Source organism: Mya arenaria, chromosome 7, assembly GCF_026914265.1.
Source record: "Mya arenaria isolate MELC-2E11 chromosome 7, ASM2691426v1".
Classification (NCBI taxonomy): Eukaryota; Metazoa; Mollusca; class Bivalvia; order Myida; family Myidae; genus Mya; species Mya arenaria.
The window spans coordinates 42,158,829-42,176,973 of NC_069128.1; the positions used below are offsets into that span (position 1 = coordinate 42,158,829).

Sequence of the window (18,145 nt, forward strand, 5' to 3'; positions counted from 1 at the left end):
ATCAAAATAACGCTTTCCTTAGTTTAGAATGACTATTAAAATATATAAATAAAATCATTTTTTGCGTAGAGAATTAGTCTGATTATGGCAGTATTTCAATATAACGTAGGTAATGTTTATTTGTACAAGATTATATATTTTAGCAGTATTAAACTGTTTTTGCAAATACTTGTTAGCTTCAAACAAGTGATTATAAGTAATAAAAAAATAAAAATGATTACCGTCTGAATGCCATCCGGGAATGTAAAAACCAAATCAATTATATTAAAACCGAAATTATTCTACAGTGGTTTTCTTGACATCAACTGTTCCAGTTGGTTGAGTCCCTAAAAAACAAAATGACATAAAACATGTTAGATCAATAATGGATTTAAGCACATCTTGCTAGTACGAAAATGTTTTGTTAGTAGCAACACAATTCTTTCAACAATTCGTGTCGAGCGGGTAGATGCACCTTAAATCTTCTTGCTTAAAACATTGATTTTATAAATGACATAAAAACAACTGAATACAACATTTACAACAGTTAACAACAGTTAATAGTATCTAAATACTCGCAACAATTTACACCAATCCATGCAATGAATAATACATAACATTTTTTTAAATATTATTTTGCACTTACTATGACTATTTTAAAATGAATTGTCAAATCATTAATGTTTTGTTACCTGCACAATACGTAGTTAATACAAGATAACTTACACTTGATATTGTCTTGCAGGGGTGAAAGCTGTGCCTTGACATCTGCTCGTTCCTTAAAGCAGACACAATATGGATGACTTAAACTGTCCATTTATGGTATATGCTACGCATTTTAATCAATATATAATATAAAAGGTATACTAAACGAATTTGAGTATATACTTTATCAATAGAGCAACAGTTATACAAGACCAGTGCACTTAACTTAACACCACGCCTATGTTCCTGCTTTGGATTCGAAATGCAAACCTCCCTAAAATAAGACACACACAAGTGCACCTATTACATACACAATCCAACGCGAGTTATCAAACATGTTCACCCTTAACATTCTTACAAATACAAAAATACCAGTGCGCTTAATATAAAGCCTATTTAACCACTCTCGTGGGTTCAAAACCTAACCCTTTTACAAGTACCTACACCGGTAAGCTAGCTGTCACGCCTTGTTAATCTCTCAGGGGTTGGAACACCTAACCTTCTTACAATTACTAACACCGGTGCGCTAACTTTCACGCCTTGTTAACCTCTCGGGAGTTCAAACATCTAACATTCCTACGATTACACAATGTAATGCGTTTCATCTCATACCTATGTTCTCGCTCGGAGTTTCAAAGTTTCAACATCAAATGTTACTATAATATCACAAACTAGTGCGCTTAAGATCACGCCTATAGTCCCGCCGCTAGAGAAGAACCCCTTACTTTCATAAATTACACAAGAAACACTGTGTTTAATATCACACGTTGTCCCCGCACTTGGTTGGAACCAAAGATATTCGTATAATTACAGTATAAAAGTAACTAATTATTTCATCTCACGCCTGTGTTCTCGCTCTGAGTTTCTACGATTACACAAACTAATGCGTTTCATCTCACACCTATGTTCTCGCTCTGAGTTTCAACTCCAAACGTCCCTATAATTTCACAAACTTTATTATCACGACCATTGTCCCGCTGGTGGATTCGAACCCCAACCTCCATTAATTATACAAAAACCAACGCATTTTATCACACCTTTTTCCACGCACATTGCTGGCACCCAATAAATTTCTATAAATATAAGACAAAATAACAAAGATAATGACAACAATCTATCGAGCTAGTTTACCATCTGTGGGATATAAATAATTTATAAGAATTCACAATTGGAAGTTAATCTATTTTTTTAAAATTGAAAATATACACTGTTCATTTTTATTTCATTTTAGGAACTAGTTTAGCACCTTCCGTCATTAACAAATGAAGAAACAATCGCCATACATAATGTAAAAAGTATTGTGTTAAGTTATTACAAACTAAATAATATAAATATATTTGGTCTTATGGTATATAAGAAAATTCCGAGCCCATACAATACACTTAACTGGCACATTTCCGTATTTCTAGGTGAATCGTTCTTTATTGCATTGTTCAAATAATGAAAATTAAGCAGAAAAAAAACTAATTATCTTATGCTGATTAATCTTGATAGAGACATTGTGTGTAATTGGCATCTGAATACATGTCCATTTAATGCTGATAGTAAAAAAAAGTTGCTGTACTTAATATCACAGTATTAGGCTACTTCCCATGTACATTGAATTACTTTACAGTACAGTAATGTGTTATATAAATGAGGTTCATATTTTAAGAAAACGCATTGTAAAATGTATTGCTGTGGACTAAAACAAACACCTAAGGAATAGAATACACACTGGACAGATCTCTGTTACTTCCAGCTAAAACGACTTCTCAACAGTTGTCCATACGACCCGCTTACAAGCACGCCTTAGTTCTCGATTAAATTATATATAATAGGGGCTTTAACCCCAACCTCAACACAATTGCACCAAAAAACTAGTACACCTCGGTTCCCGATCGGGTACGGAGCACCAATCCTTCAAACAAAAACCCAAAATCAGTGTGTCGACTCTCCCAATTATGTACAACTGCTCTGGGAATATCCCACTCAAACTCCATATGTCACACAAAATTCATTTTGCCCATCCATTCATTTGGTTTTATTGTTTGAAATTTTCATTTGATATCATGCAATGGTAATAGCATCACACAAAAACAGCTAAATTCCTTAACACAAGGACGATACCTACTTTAAAAGTTCACTCACGCCTTCTGCTTGTCGCAATTGCTCCAAAGCTACGTCTGAATAATCAAAGATCACTTGATACGGACAGCAAAAGGATCCGTACGGTATGGAGAAAAGACCATGGATTAGTTGTTTATGCTTAATTTTATTCAAGTCTTTATACATACACATAGGTCACTATTGTTAACATTCGTTGCCTTGTTAACATTGTTCATGGGTTAGCAATTGTTGGAATGCTCAACAGATCATTCAGCTGTATTTATTTAATGTTGTAACATATTTTCGTGACGTTTGCACCGTTCTGTATTTGAATGAAAGTAGTAGATATGTGATGATATATCTACTTTCATAACTAACAGATGAGGGATTATGTTACTGTTGATAATCAGCATGGATATAATACAGTCACCATGAGAGAGCGATTCGGGACTTAAGAGCGTTCAATTCTTTAAAGAAACTTGACACCAGATGTTACACCAGTCGTCTTCACAGTAAGTCCAAATACCTATAAAATAGCTTCCGTATATTTATCGACACTCATCTAGTGCCTTTTACATGCTAAATATTTTATAACCTCCGAAAAAGGCAACTTGCCTAAAACGCTTATTCACACGTTAGTGTGTGCAACGTTCACGTGTCCTACAAGGTCTTTGGGAAAAAAAAACATACTGCGCAATTTTTAAACTTGGAACCCATTCCGCACAATTTGTAAAACGGGGAAACTCATGTGAGACAGCTTTGGAGCGACATCGCTTTCTCTTTTTTTAAAGCATGTAAACATAGCCATTATCGACCGCATACTAGCTCGTTTTGACAAATTATATGGTTCGTTTGAGGATATATTGTATTTGCCGATTACTGATCATGGTGTCGAGTCCCTTAAAATTGGGAAGATCAATATTGAAGTGATGTTTTGTGCCATGTATTTAACGATTTAAAAGTATGGACTGAATTCACATAATCGCCGAACATATTTTTATCACATGCTTACCCTTGTTTTCCGTGTAATATACCCATTACGAATATTTTTATCTTACGCATGTGTTGGATAACCAATCAGACATTTCTATAGGCCAGACTAATCACACGCAACCTAGATATCCCTCCGCATTGTTTGTAAACAAAATGGTTTAAATGCCATCAAATACTTACCGTAATAATGAAGCTGTAAGACTTCCGGGAGAGAAATGGCTAACAAATCATAGTGCCAGAAAGCATCTTGTACAAAAACTTTCTGATAACAATGTTCCGCCAACCAGATAATGCAGATTACAAGTCACAGAAATATCCAGTCAGTCAACAAATACAGCCACAATAGTGACAAACACCACAAGAACATTTCAAACATCTCCATCTTGACCAACACAAGCAATATGCAATCAATGCCATTTGCTTGCCAATTTAATCAGCTGTCGGTTACCGAAAACAAAAATACGAATTTCGCAGCACAGACATCGCATTACACATCCCATGGCGGCTAGAACATCATGTTCTCTGTAAACATTCCTGGTGAAAATAAACTTTTTCAACATCAACATCCATGCAGTACAGAGTAAACATGTTGTGAAACACCATGTACACCAAGAAAACGCTGCAAAATCATCGTAAGAAGCGACAGCGAATATCTTTTAAATCCGTGCACACAGTAAAACTTGACAGACCGATGTAGGCCACATAAACCGCGTAAATGCATGTACTCTGAGTGTGACGTCATCAAATTGTGTACTTATTGTTGTTGTTTTTTGGTTAAAATCGTTCGTTATTCATGATGTTTGATATTTTACTACACATTTTTATATTTGTGACTTGTTAAGCGCTTTATCTGATTTTCAAACTTGATAACTTCTAGTTACTTTTGTCATTTTAATTTGGAACTACTTATATAGCGCATCGTTGACATTCTACTCTGAGTACTTTGGCTGTCAAACAATCCGTTCAGAAAGTGGAACCTAATTGTTAATAAAACACAGTTTTAAGCATGTGATTAAAAAGATCTGACACTCGTTGTCATTAAATTCAAGAATTATATTACACTCGTCCATGAAAGTTGTTAGTAAGCTCACTTAAAACAAATTTCATGAACTCGTTTAATAAAATTCTTGAATTTAATGACAACGAGTGTCAGATCCTATATGTCTTGTATACTCGTGTTTTCCATAATTGCAGCGATGGATGTAAAGCATAAAACTGCGTTTGTGCATTGATTTAGTTTAAAAACAACCATCTCTCTGGATCCGTAACACTCTTCTTCTGAGTTGAAATAGCAAGAGAGCTAGATATCATGCCATTGTGTCAAGGTAATTAGAAAAGCTTTAAATATATGCCTTTCGAAGTATGTTATGGTACAAACGTGCAGACATGGCCTTCTTCCTTATATATATTTTCACAATGAAATCTAAAAATGTATTGGTAAACATACATATTGTATATGTGCTAAACGGATCAGCATGCGTTTTACAAGTTTCACAATGGGTTGCACTTTATCGCGCATAATTTGAAACATATCATATACAGCTTTTTCAAAATATGACGAAAAAACAATTTCTCGATAAATGACAATGTCGATAAACATACTATTTAGCAATAGTTCCAATTGCTCCATAATTCGGATGTCGTTTATACCGTACTAAATCCATAATTATGAGATAAAATCTAAGTAAAAATGTTTATCAAAGGTCATCTCACCTTTTCCGAATTATGATGGTCTTCTTAAACGTATTTTAGCTAATGGCAAGTAACTAATAATAATGAAATACGAAACATCATTTGCGTTTACGCGATTGATTATGTCAATGATCACACATATACAAAGAGTTGCTCTTGCCAGGACAAATATAAGAGTTTTCAACAAGGTCTACCTCTGTCTACATACACGCTTTGTTTCATAAAAACTCTTTGTAAATGTCTCACCATCTTTTAATTCGTCAAGGTCATGGTTTACTTTTATCATCTCATCACATAGCTCGTTCCTTGTTTAAAAAAGTGTCGGATTGTTCTATTACCTCTGACTCTTATAAGTCATGTTTATTAGTCTGTTCTGTTCGTTTTTGAATTTACATTTGAATAGCATGGATTTAATTTATTTTGCCCGTTCTCCTCATGTTTCTATAATGTCATTTTTATGCAATTACTTGTACAAAAACGTATATGGATTAGTGACCTTTTCTGATTTCTCTATGCCCGCTTTCGCTATCAATAAATCTTATCCGAATCCCTTCCTTGTCTGAAAGCGGCAGAACGGCAAGAAAGTACGTATAAGGTTTTAGTTGGATTATAGGACCAAAAAGATATCACAACGCGTTTAACGAATTTTATATATAATAACTACATATAAAGAACTTTTAAACATTTGTTTTATAGTGAGGGTTTACAAATGCTAAAAGTTCACTATTCTCGCTTTCTCTTTAAATCCTTGCGAAATTATCCGAAGCAAATGGTTGTAAGAGGTTTTACCTTTTCTGAATGATATAGTTCTTGATTCACTCGTTTCAGCTCATCACGTAGTTCCTTCAGTGTCTGGAATAGTAACATTACATATCAGTATGCATAATGGTGACTATTTCTATTAAAAATCATTAAAGCATAATACTATGGCCAGTTTCACAACAAAAAAAGACGATAATAAATCTGACCGCCTAAAATCATCAAATTTTCATTTCTCTCTGTGTAAGTATTCTTATGTCCTGCCGATTACCGCTTGAATTCATATTTGTCAATACGGTTTTCATGTTAATCATGTATGGCAACTTATTTCCCCGTCAATCATAATTGACAACTGTTTTATTTCTGGTAATCAGAAGGGACTAAACGATGGCCTTTATAAAAAAAGTTTTCCGCTTTTCAAGGTTAGAGCATGATTGTGTTTTGTATGTTAGGTTGTATAATACAGGAAAAACAACGCTAACAAATACTGCGTTAAAATACTATGGACCAATACAGGCTATGGACCAACACAGTTTAAGCCAGAGACACAAAACGTGTTAAACACCACAGATCGACCGTATATGCATACATTAACTGTTTTAAGATGATTATGATGTGGGATTAAGTAGTTTATAATGATAAGGCGTCACTTTTGTTTCGACTTTATTAACAAATCGTTAAGATATTCGATTAAAAGGCCACAGTCGAATATACCACACACATAAACGTAAGATAAATGTTTATCAATTTATGAAGTATGCAGCCATTAATACTCAGTTAACATGCTGTCTTCTGAAACATATTAAGGTATCGCCTTCAAATAAGCAAGCACAATTTTACACGGTATCATATCTCTGTTCACCTATTTTCAAATAGCTTATATTGAAAACTTATCTTTTCATATTTCTCTATATCTCTGTTCACCTATTTTCAAATAGCTTATATTGAAAACTTATCTTTTCATATTTCTCTATGTCCTGTTTCGCTTTCAGTAAATCTCGTTCGAACAGCTTCCTTGTCGGATGCGGCAAAACGGAAGGATATTATAACGTTAGCAATTTAAATTGCACTATCAGAACAGAAATGAAATGCAATGCGGCTATCGACTGTTATATACAATGACTAAATATAGTATGCATCCTAACAGTTGTTTTATCGTAAGGGTTTACTAATATAAGAGGTGCACTACTCTGGCTTTCTTTTTTTGAAAAATAGAAAGGAAATCATAGTAAGGTATACATAAAATAGAAAATTATAATTTGACGCGCATTACTAGTGACCGGTTACACATCTCCTTCGAGGAGTTAACACGTATTCGACTCGACCTGCTGTTTTGCCGGATACGTGCTTACAAACCGAGCTCGACGTGAAACAGGTCACTAAAAAGCGTCAAATAATAAATTCCCTTATGTCTGTTGTCAGATTGAATAGTTGCCGTACCTTAATATTGGAGTTTCATTCGTACTTTTCGATGAAATATGACGTTTTATCAGTAAATTGACAACAGTGAAAATTTCACTGCAAAATAAGAAGTGAACATATTATTTTGTACATTTTCTTCTTGGCATTTGAATAGCATGGTATGAATTTAGTATGCCCGTTTTACTCAGACTTCTTAAGTGTCATACATTTATTCACCTTCTTGTTAAATAACTTTTTAAGAAAACTTACGTTTTCAGATTTATCTATGTCCTGTTTCGCTTTCAGTAACTCTTGCTCAAACTGCTTTCTTGTCTGAAAGCGGCAAAACGGCATAATATTATTAGTTATATATACAATTATTATAAATATGGCGTTTTATCAGTAACATAAACAACAGTGAACATTTCACTACAAAGTAAGAAATCAATTTAAATATTGTACCCTATCTACTTGACGTCATGATAGAATGGACAAGACAAGAATATACGTTATGTCTTGAAATTGTATTACAATTTTAAAGAAATAATAAAAGTTTAATTAGGATGTATAAAGGGCTTTAATTCTTGTTTTGAAAGTATCCCTAGAACAGCTAAAGTAATGTTTAATTTTAAACGTTTTACTCAGGCCATACTAGCGAGTTAATACTTTGGAAAAAACGAAATATTAAACACAAACATAAACTATTTATCAACATAAACTCAAAAGATGGGTAGACAATTGAAATATTAAAGCAATACAAACCTTATCGGAGCCGACATCAACTTGATGACGCCGCACATCGTTTTAACTCATACAATGCATTACATACAGAAATACAAGAACTCAACGATACAGATCTCATAGCCCATTTCCTTAAAGTAAAACCTTACTGTACAAACTGTAAATATAGTTTGATGCAGTGTTGTTTGTACATTATGTATCTGCCGTTTAGTACATGGCTTGCCAAAGCATTGTGCCTTTACACGGGGCCTCTGTCAAACATTTAGCTATTTTCAGTGTAGCTTCCATTCAATAGTAGGACAATGAGGTATATTGGACAAAGGGCGAAACATTAACTAAGACATTTTCTACAATTCAATTAAATGTATTCATATAGATATCTTTCAAAAAGGTACTATCACTAGTTTTTGATTCAGTTGAAACCATAAAGTCCATTTCAAAAGGTTTACGTAGTAATGCGATGGAATTATTTTTTTGTTGATCGGCTTCAATTGCTTACGAGAAGAAACAAAACAGTGTTATTCTTACCCCAACATTTGTTTGACGATAATATTGGTGTGATACTTAACCACAACGTGTTATTCTGTGGCTGTTAAAATATTCTTGCGAAGACAAAACGGCCCCGATGATACTTGATCATAGTTGCTACGTTATATTGTATCGTATTTTAAGACAATGCTTAACACGATCAGATTTGTACAGACCTTTTCTGAGTTATCTAATTCGTCTTTGGCCTGATTCAAGACTACAGTGAGCTCTCGCCGGGTCTGAAATCAGACATGAAAACCTTTAACATTAAAAGTTTTTTTAAAGAAATTACACGTTTGAAAAATGATTTTACTATCGGTCAAATTTAGTGAAATCAGAATATTCTTATACGTATAAGTACGATGCAATATGGTATGTTTTCACGGCCAAAATAAATGATAATTTAGATTTTATGAATGAGTTCATAGAACACTACATGTTTCAATAATAAGACAATTTCGTGATGTAACGCTCAAAAAATTCGTTGATCTTACCATGCAACAGAGATAAAATGCGACATGTGGCTGGTAAAGATTTAATAGCAACCGACATCATACGACATACCTTGTTTACTTTCGGGGTAGATACGAAAACATTGTTGGCATTTCCATCGTCGCTCCCAGTAACTTCGTCTTGTTGTTCACAAACTTCATCCAAATCCTCAAACAGGCATTTAAGAATAACATTGTTTTCTTTGAAATCGAAACCTTTCAAAGTATGTTTGTGTTTCATTTCTTTCAGGTGGGATCTGGCATCCGAAGCTTCTTTCTCAAAATGTCTGCTCATTAGGTACAAATGCCCAGCCAAATTATTGTCAACAAAATTATCAATTTTACTTTCCTCATCGTCACACCACTTGGTTTTCTCATCACACAGTTTAGTAATATGGGAATAAATGGTCAAGTTTTCGTTATGTTTGTCTATTATCCCGTCTCTAATGCCACTTGTTAGTTCATCTACCCGTCGTTTAATTGTATTACCTAACTCCATACAATCTTGCACACATTTATCTGCAGTTTCCTTGTAGTTGTCCTTGCTTTGTTCTGCCTCATTTTTCAAAAGAAGAATTTCATCTTTTACCTCCATCAACAATGACTTCATTGTGTTGACTTTCTCGCAGTCTATGGTAATTCCTTCCTTCAACAAGTCAACAACTTCTTTTACACAAGGAATATGTTCCGAATGAAGGCATCGGCCACATATCATGGACTCATGCACATTACAAAAAAAAATAGCTCTCTCTGTCGGATGCTGCTTACATCTTTCTTCTGTGATGTCTTGCATAAAGATTTTTGGTTTAACTCCACCATCCTCATGCAATTTTACAGCCTCAAACAAAACAACAGTGTGAGTTTGAAACAACTTTCCTTTTTTGTGAATATCTACACAATATTCTCCAACATCTCCGCAGGTTTCGCAATGTCCAACTGCGTTTTCCTTAAAGCACATTTCACACTGATTCTGCTTTGATGCCATGTTATCTGTTAATGCAGCTATGGTGAAGATATAGTGAACAATACTAGAACGTCCTTTAATGCGCAAGAGCGATATTAGTGATGTTTTTGTGTAAATTTATGATTTTGTTGTTGTCACAATATATTCATATGAGAACATCTGTCACTGAAAATATGAATATTATGTTAAACAAGATAAAACGATAACAGTACTTTAATAACGAGTGTATTATAAAGCTGACGATCAGAAGTGTGGTTAATGACATATGTTTAAAAACGTTATTAAAAACCTTACCCCGTACCTATATGCGTATAAATCACAAATCATAAAGGCTTAATGCACATGCATGAGTTAAAATATTTAAATCGTGGGCTGTGTAACGACATATTCTTTCATATTTGAATGCGTCATATATTTTCTCAATGCATGATTTAAGAGAATCAGTTATGCTTTGAATAAAGAAATACAGTGTTTTGCACTCTAAAATGTCCTTAATAGATATCGCATCAACACTTAAAGCATCCTATGAACAGCAAGCTGATTGTTACAGATGAGGTCAATGGACAGAAAAAAGGATACTTAAGACTTAAAGAAGCAGCAATAAAAATATACCTTCCCTTATATGTTTTAAGTAAATACGTGTTTTTGATCAAATGACTGTCAAAGATGGACATTCGTAATGGGGATACTAACATTGTCCCATTTGGACGTCTGAATCAAAGAATTATATAAATTAGGCATCAAATTAAGCTGATGATTTCATACATATTTAATTTGGAATGTTTGTTTGAAATGTTGAGGTTTTAGGAGAGAACAATTCGTTTTTTAAAAACCTCGCGGCTTTATCAATATACGTTAATTCAGGTTAAGTTTTAAATAATAAAACGTGAGGGGAACTTACGGTTAGTTGCATTATTTGTGTACATAAGATGTTGATTAATGTCATCACGAGGTAAAAGCTTTTCGCATTGTTTTTTTGTATTCATTTTTACAGAACATTTTGGTTAATTCAGAAATTAAATGAATGTTTACTATCAAATGAATGAGTGACCCATTAGCCTATACCACGATAAAGAAAACAGATTGATTAGAATGCATTTTAAGGAGCACTTATTGAATATCAATCATAAAAAATATCATACACAATAGAATTAAAATCATTAACATCTAGACTTACATCTGAGAAACACTGTTCAGATTATTTAACTATGACCTAACTTATTATTTAAAGTTGCACTATCACATATTGAACGTTTTTACAACTTTTTTATTTTTTGTATAAGACTGCTGACAAAAAATAAGATCGCAGACTTTTATATTTAACTTGATATAAAAATTGATGTTTTATGCATTTTTGTTAAACCTTTAGTAATGGTTTAAGCCATAACACATTAATTTTCGATCGGAAATATGAAAACCTGCGATCTGATCTTTTGTCAGTAATCTTTTATCATTGGTTTAAATATATTTACGCAAAACAATTGCTCTTCTAAGACAAACTATAAAAAGTTGTAATAATGGTATATCTTTGAGAGTGCAGCTTTAAGCTGAACGTATTGTACTGTGCTGACAATCATCGATATTGCTCAATGCACTGGCAAACAGGTCATATATATCTATTACGTCATGTGTAAACAAAATTAACTAGCTGGCAATATATCATGCCCTTTTAATCGAGTAGATGGTAATACGAAACGACCTATTCATTTTCAATTTCAGTGTACTTAGGTTTATAGTAAGAACTAATTATCGACAGTTAAGCCTTTTGCGTCGGACTTTTTTCGGCAATACTTTTATTAAAATTCAGAAATAAGCACAAGTCATTTCAGTCGTCACAGCTTAGTGAAATGTAGTATATTGTGTAAATTAATGAATTTAATTAAAGGATTGACTTCAAAATCTTAATTTCACATTATATACTCACTAAAGAACGGGAAACAAACCAGCATTTTATTTAGCAAAACAAATAACTTCCTTCTTTAAATTAGATCTCGATTTTAGGTTTGGTACGCTTAAAACCTATTATCACCATTCAAAACACAATAATCCAAGTATTGAACACTGTCCAAATGTGTATCTGTTTTAAACATATTGATAATAATTAAATCGGAAAGTCAAATGAAAGCACATCAAAATAACACTTAGGCTAAGTCAATGCCAAAAGTTACGCGTCAATCTTATCTTAAGTAACAATACCTTTACTAACATCCCACGTGAATTCAAATATATTTTGACAGCAAAGCTAAGTAAAATATGTTTGAAAGTATGAATCTAAAACATTCAAAATTTGAATTCATGAAACGAATAGTGTAGATTAATCTGCATTGTATACAGAAGCAATTTATATTATTGTTTCAGTCAGCTCTTCTTTATTGTTCTGTATCGCTTAAAGCACTTGACCATTTAAAAACACATTTATCTAAATTTTAAACACGCTCCCAAATGACCTCTCTTTAAACCATTATTTACAATAATCACAACGGTTACACACAAGCAAGCTTAATTAATATAAACACCTGTCGTAGATTACGAAGGGACCAGTCAAGAGTTTTGTAAGAGTTAATAATCAGTGTCTACTTGATATTAAAGCAACGCTTTAAAAAATGATTTTAACCTCGATCGATAGTAAATTGCTTTATAAAAGGGAAGATCTAATGGTATGTAATCGTATTGCACAATCTTTAGGGGGAAAAGCCAGTAGGCAACTAAATGACAAAGACCCTTTTTAAAGAAGATCATGTATGAAGAAGAACATGTATAATGAAGACTCTCTATAACGAATACCATGTATAATGAAGACTCTGTATAACGAATACCATGTATAATGAAGACTCTGTATAACGAATACCATGTATAATGAAGACTCTGTATAACGAATACCATGTATAATGAATACTCTGTATAACGAATACCATGTATAATGAATACTCTGTATAACGAATACCATGTATAATGAATACTCTGTATAACGAATACCATATATAATGAATACTCTGTATAACGAATACCATGTATAATTACATGTAATTAAAATGTAAAGCAAGAGAGTAAGTCACGGATGAAAACTCGTAGAACTGAGACTTAAGAAACGTTTACATGATATTGTCATCTAAGTGAAGCTTTCAAACGTAAGCGTGAACGTTGCATATGGCTGAGGCTTTAGAACGTTACGAAAGAGATGTTTGTAGAAATTTTCCAAATGTTTTATAAAACTGAGGCTTTATAAAGTGATTCAAAACAGTTTCATATAACTGAGGTTTTAGAACATATCAAACAACTTTAAACTAAGGAGATTAAAAAAAGAAGATATTTTATACAATTCAAACAATTGTGATCAATGTCTACAATGTAAAAAATAATCGCCCCATAAATAAAAGAAATCCTCTACGCTCCAGCTTACTGGTAACCGGTTATCAATCAAAGATAAAACTCTAGTAATTTGAAAGGCATTTGACCTAGGTTAACACTTGAGTACATGGCATTAAGTCGGGTGCAGATTTTACGATGGCGATTTGACAGCATTGTACAATATAAAATATATCGCACAACCATTTGATCACAGCAATATGTATAACAGCGTAAGTTATTAAATGGCGTCAAGATTGCCCGTTATGCATGATAATTTTTTTCCCTTAAATTATATTACTTTATACATATTAACAGCAAAATTTCTATTGACATTGACATTTCTAATTTAGTAAATTGATTTCTGTTGGAAACATTCGTGTCATATTTTATGTCAAAATCTCAAGAGATCAGCTGGTCGTAAAAATTACTTGTGTGACAGTATACCGTTCTGTCTGAGTGAATGTAATACACACTTAGATATTGTCCTTTAGTGCAAGCTCAAATCAAATTGATACTGATAAAAAACCTAACGGGTTTACTAACAATTCAAGAGGCCGGCAGCGATACGAAAGTCGATTGAACGACAATAACTTTAAACGCAGGATATATTAATTTCTATTTAGTTTTAAGGTTCAATATTTAACACGTATGATTCATATATCCGTTGTAACATAAAAAGCTGTAATTAGGAGTTAAGCATATTTAACGAAATAATATTTTATCAGATTTCCAATCAAAAGGCATTTATGTTTTCACGGAAATGTCTTCCTACAAAAATAATATGTTTATGATTCAAATTTATCGGAACTGCCTAATCAACAATGTCTTGGAGCTTGGTTTTGATTGCACTATTTAAATAAAAGATAATTGCATTTTTGTAACCTGGAAATGAATTCCATCCACCACTTTTGATTATTTTTCTGAATAACATTGATGTAATGTTCTAACAATTGTGTTCGTCTTATGTATTGTACGAATGAAACGTTTTGAAGCAAAAATGTTTAAAAATTAGGTTTGTCATTTCCCTAATTAGCGATCAGCTTTGTTTATTTATAGAAACATATTGAAACATTTTTACGATCAAATATTATTTGTCATAATTTACAGGTTCAAAAGTGCCGTTTTCATTTGGGTTAAAGGAACATTAATACATTTGCTTTCAAAGTAGTTCTTGAATGTGATATTTTCACTCTTATTCTATAAATAAAGCAAATAACTTCTTTTTTTAAACAAAATCGCCTCTGTAGATTTGTTACAATTAAAACAATTGTTTGTCATCATTTGAAAACGCATTTATCCAAATATTGAACACGCTCCGAAATAAACATTTTAAACATATTGGATAGAATTAAAGTCTAAGACAAGAGAAAGCACTTCAACATAACAATAATAGTAAGTCCAAACTAACACTGATGCCTCGATCTAATTTAATGTAACTTAGCTTTTACTAAATTCACAGCGTAAGCACTGTAGTTAACTTAAACCATCCAATTTAGTGAATATAACTTGAAGTATAAATCGAATACGCTTACAAATTGTAATCATGAAATGAATAGCTTAAACTTCAAATCGTAAACTTGAAAACAGAAAACCAACCTGCATTGTATTCAAAAGCAAATTACTTCCTTGTTTAAGTTAAATCGCCTTTATTGTTCTTTTTCGCTTAAAACACTTATTTGTCATCATTTAAAAACACATTTATCCAAATATTGAACACACTCACAATCGTCCTCTTTTAAAACAGCTAATTAAATTAATCATTTGGGATAAACACACACATACATATCAATGTAAACAACCTACGTTACTTACTATGGGAGCAGTCAACAGTTTTGTTAAAGGACGATATTCACCGTCTACATGTCACTTAAGGAATATTTTAAGAAATAATATTTACCACTTGCGATAAAAAACAGCTTTAATTAAAGGAATATCTATGTTGTGGTAGTAGGGACAATTTATTTATTTAAGTCTTATAAAGATTGTACGTTTTCGAAATAGATCGTGAAATGCATAAACGGAAATTTGTATTATATGTTTAATTGAAGGATTCGTGTGTTGATACTTTTCTAAGCACAAACTCGCTTTGTGAGAACACGTTTGAAAAAAAACAGAACGGTACAAGAAATAGCAATGGTTCAAATGCAACGAAGTGGAAACAAATATTGATGAATATGAGTCCGTCGGTTATTATTATGAGGTTTTGATATTAACTTCAAACATCAGAAGATGAAACCCGGGACATCGAGCTCCATTTAAAATAGCCAGAATACTTAAATCGCGATTTCATATTTAGTAACAAAACTCATAAAACTGTCGGGACAAAGTGCTATTGGCGGCAAATGTAGATGTTACACATTTACTTAGAAGTCAATAGTTCGTATAATTTGTTTGCAACGTTTAACAATTATTTGCAATTGTTATAAAATCAAATTAAAAATAAAAACATCATGAACATCATATGATTTATATTTATTCTCGCTTGATTTTCGCTTTAACGTTTTTTGTATGGACAAACAACGGGTTACAACACCAATGGACATGGAGTAAATGATCCCAATTGTCCGATGAAGGGCGACCCAAAAGCAGCGGACAACTCAACAGCAGAGGATACTATCTTGTATCTCGAATTAAATCCCCAATATATGATTTGCTCTTGTATGTTTTTAATCTTGGTCGAAATAAGAAATGTTTCATATTTACTCTTCGTACAATGGTGGTTACAGTATCGAAAGTACGGTTTAACAGTCATGTACGTACAACAATTTGCTTACTCCCTAAACTATAGGCAGCATTTCATGAATTTCGGACACATTATACTTTTAACAAATTTATCAACTTGCAAGTACGACAAGGTTAAATAATAATGAGTTTATTTTTTAATTTCACACAGAATGAACGACGGTTATGCACTTTATGGATCGGACAGCTACCCGCAAAGGGAGGTAATCAGTGTTCATACGTTAACAGAAGTGTTGTCTGCTTCGAGTCTATCTTGATGTAAATATTGATTTAAAGGAGTTTTCGTAATATTTTCATTGTTTTAAAGTTAGGTTTGCTAGTAATAGGTCGTATTATATGTTTGTTTTAGTAACACAATGTTGATGAGTTTTTGACGAATTTGTTTTTGCGAAAACACAGTTAATGATATATCGAAAGTAGAATTCATTTACAGCAAATAACTAATAATAAAAACCGGAAATCGAAAGTAGACGTATTTTCGGAAAATCCACATCAAAAAGGTCTCTTTTTATTGTTATTCTTTATTTAACATTTAACTTTCTAAACAAACGAGCTTATAATGGCATTAACGAACCAACCTGAATTATATTCAGAAGCAATTCACTTCCTTGTGGAATAATCTAATTTCTGTTTTGAAGGCTTAAACTACTTATATTTCATCCTTTAGAACACACCTATCTAAATACTGACCACACCCAAACATAGTATCCTTTTTTAACCTATCGAAAAAATAATTACTTAAAAAAAAAAAAAAGCAATTTAAAAATTACTCACCGAAACCAATAATATCACTAAAACAACCTGCATTATATTCAGAAGTAAATTACTTCCTTGTTTAAGTCAGATCTTCTTGATAGAATGATACGTTTAAACACTTATTTGATATCGTTTAAACACACATGTATCCAAACATTGCGCACACTCTAAAATATTATCTTTTTAAAACCTATTTACAACCATTATTACGGTTAAAGACATGCACGCATATCAATATAAACAACTGAGGTCAATTGCAAAGGGAGCAGTCAACAGTTTGGGTAAGAGAAAATAATCAGTGTCTACTTAACTTTAAAGGAATGCTTTTAGATGTTTTACAAAAGCTTTGAATAGTAAACTGCATTTGTAATGTTAGTGTGTTCAATGTATGTTTTAAAGATATAGATCATAGAAAGCATGAACTAAAGATGAAGTATTTGTTTATATTGAAGGATTTCTGTTTTGATACTTCTAAGCACAATTTCGCTTTGTGAGAACACGTCTGAATAGAAACAAAATGAAACAAGAAATAGCACATGCCTCCGATGAAAGAAAGTAGAATCGAATATTAATTAATATGTAACTGGCGAATACAACTACAATGCTGTTCTTGAGGACAATGAACCAAAACATTGAAGGTTGAAATTCAGGCAATCGAGCTTCAAACTAGCAGGAATAGCTGAATTACGATTTGATTTTTGGTAACATAACTCATTTAACTGTCGGAACACAGTGCTATGGACGGCAAATGTAGATGTTACACACTAACCTTGAAGTCAATGGTCCCGCATCTTATCCAGTTTGCAACGTTTGACTATAATTAGCACTTGTTCTGAAAAAAGGAAATAAAAACTTTGTAAAAACACATATTATGTTAATAAATATTTTTGTACATTCTCGCTTTCACGTTTGGTCTTTCGGGTGGTCGAAACACAAGCATCATTAAATTTGAAGTAAT

The 18,145-nt window shown here is 32.5% G+C and overlaps 1 protein-coding gene across 1 annotated transcript; it reads right to left on the reverse strand.

Annotated features, from left to right (window-relative positions):
* Positions 1-276: 276 nt before the first annotated feature.
* LOC128241155 (uncharacterized) lies at positions 277-17,441 on the reverse strand. The gene is made up of 7 exons (XM_052958124.1): positions 17,206-17,441; positions 9,451-10,506; positions 9,063-9,125; positions 7,888-7,950; positions 6,247-6,309; positions 706-757; positions 277-326 (listed from the first exon to the last, which is right to left on the reverse strand). Exons 2-7 carry the CDS (start codon positions 10,360-10,362, stop codon positions 277-279), a joined length of 1,203 nt encoding a protein of 400 aa, XP_052814084.1. The 5' UTR covers positions 10,363-10,506; positions 17,206-17,441.
* Positions 17,442-18,145: the final 704 nt, after the last annotated feature.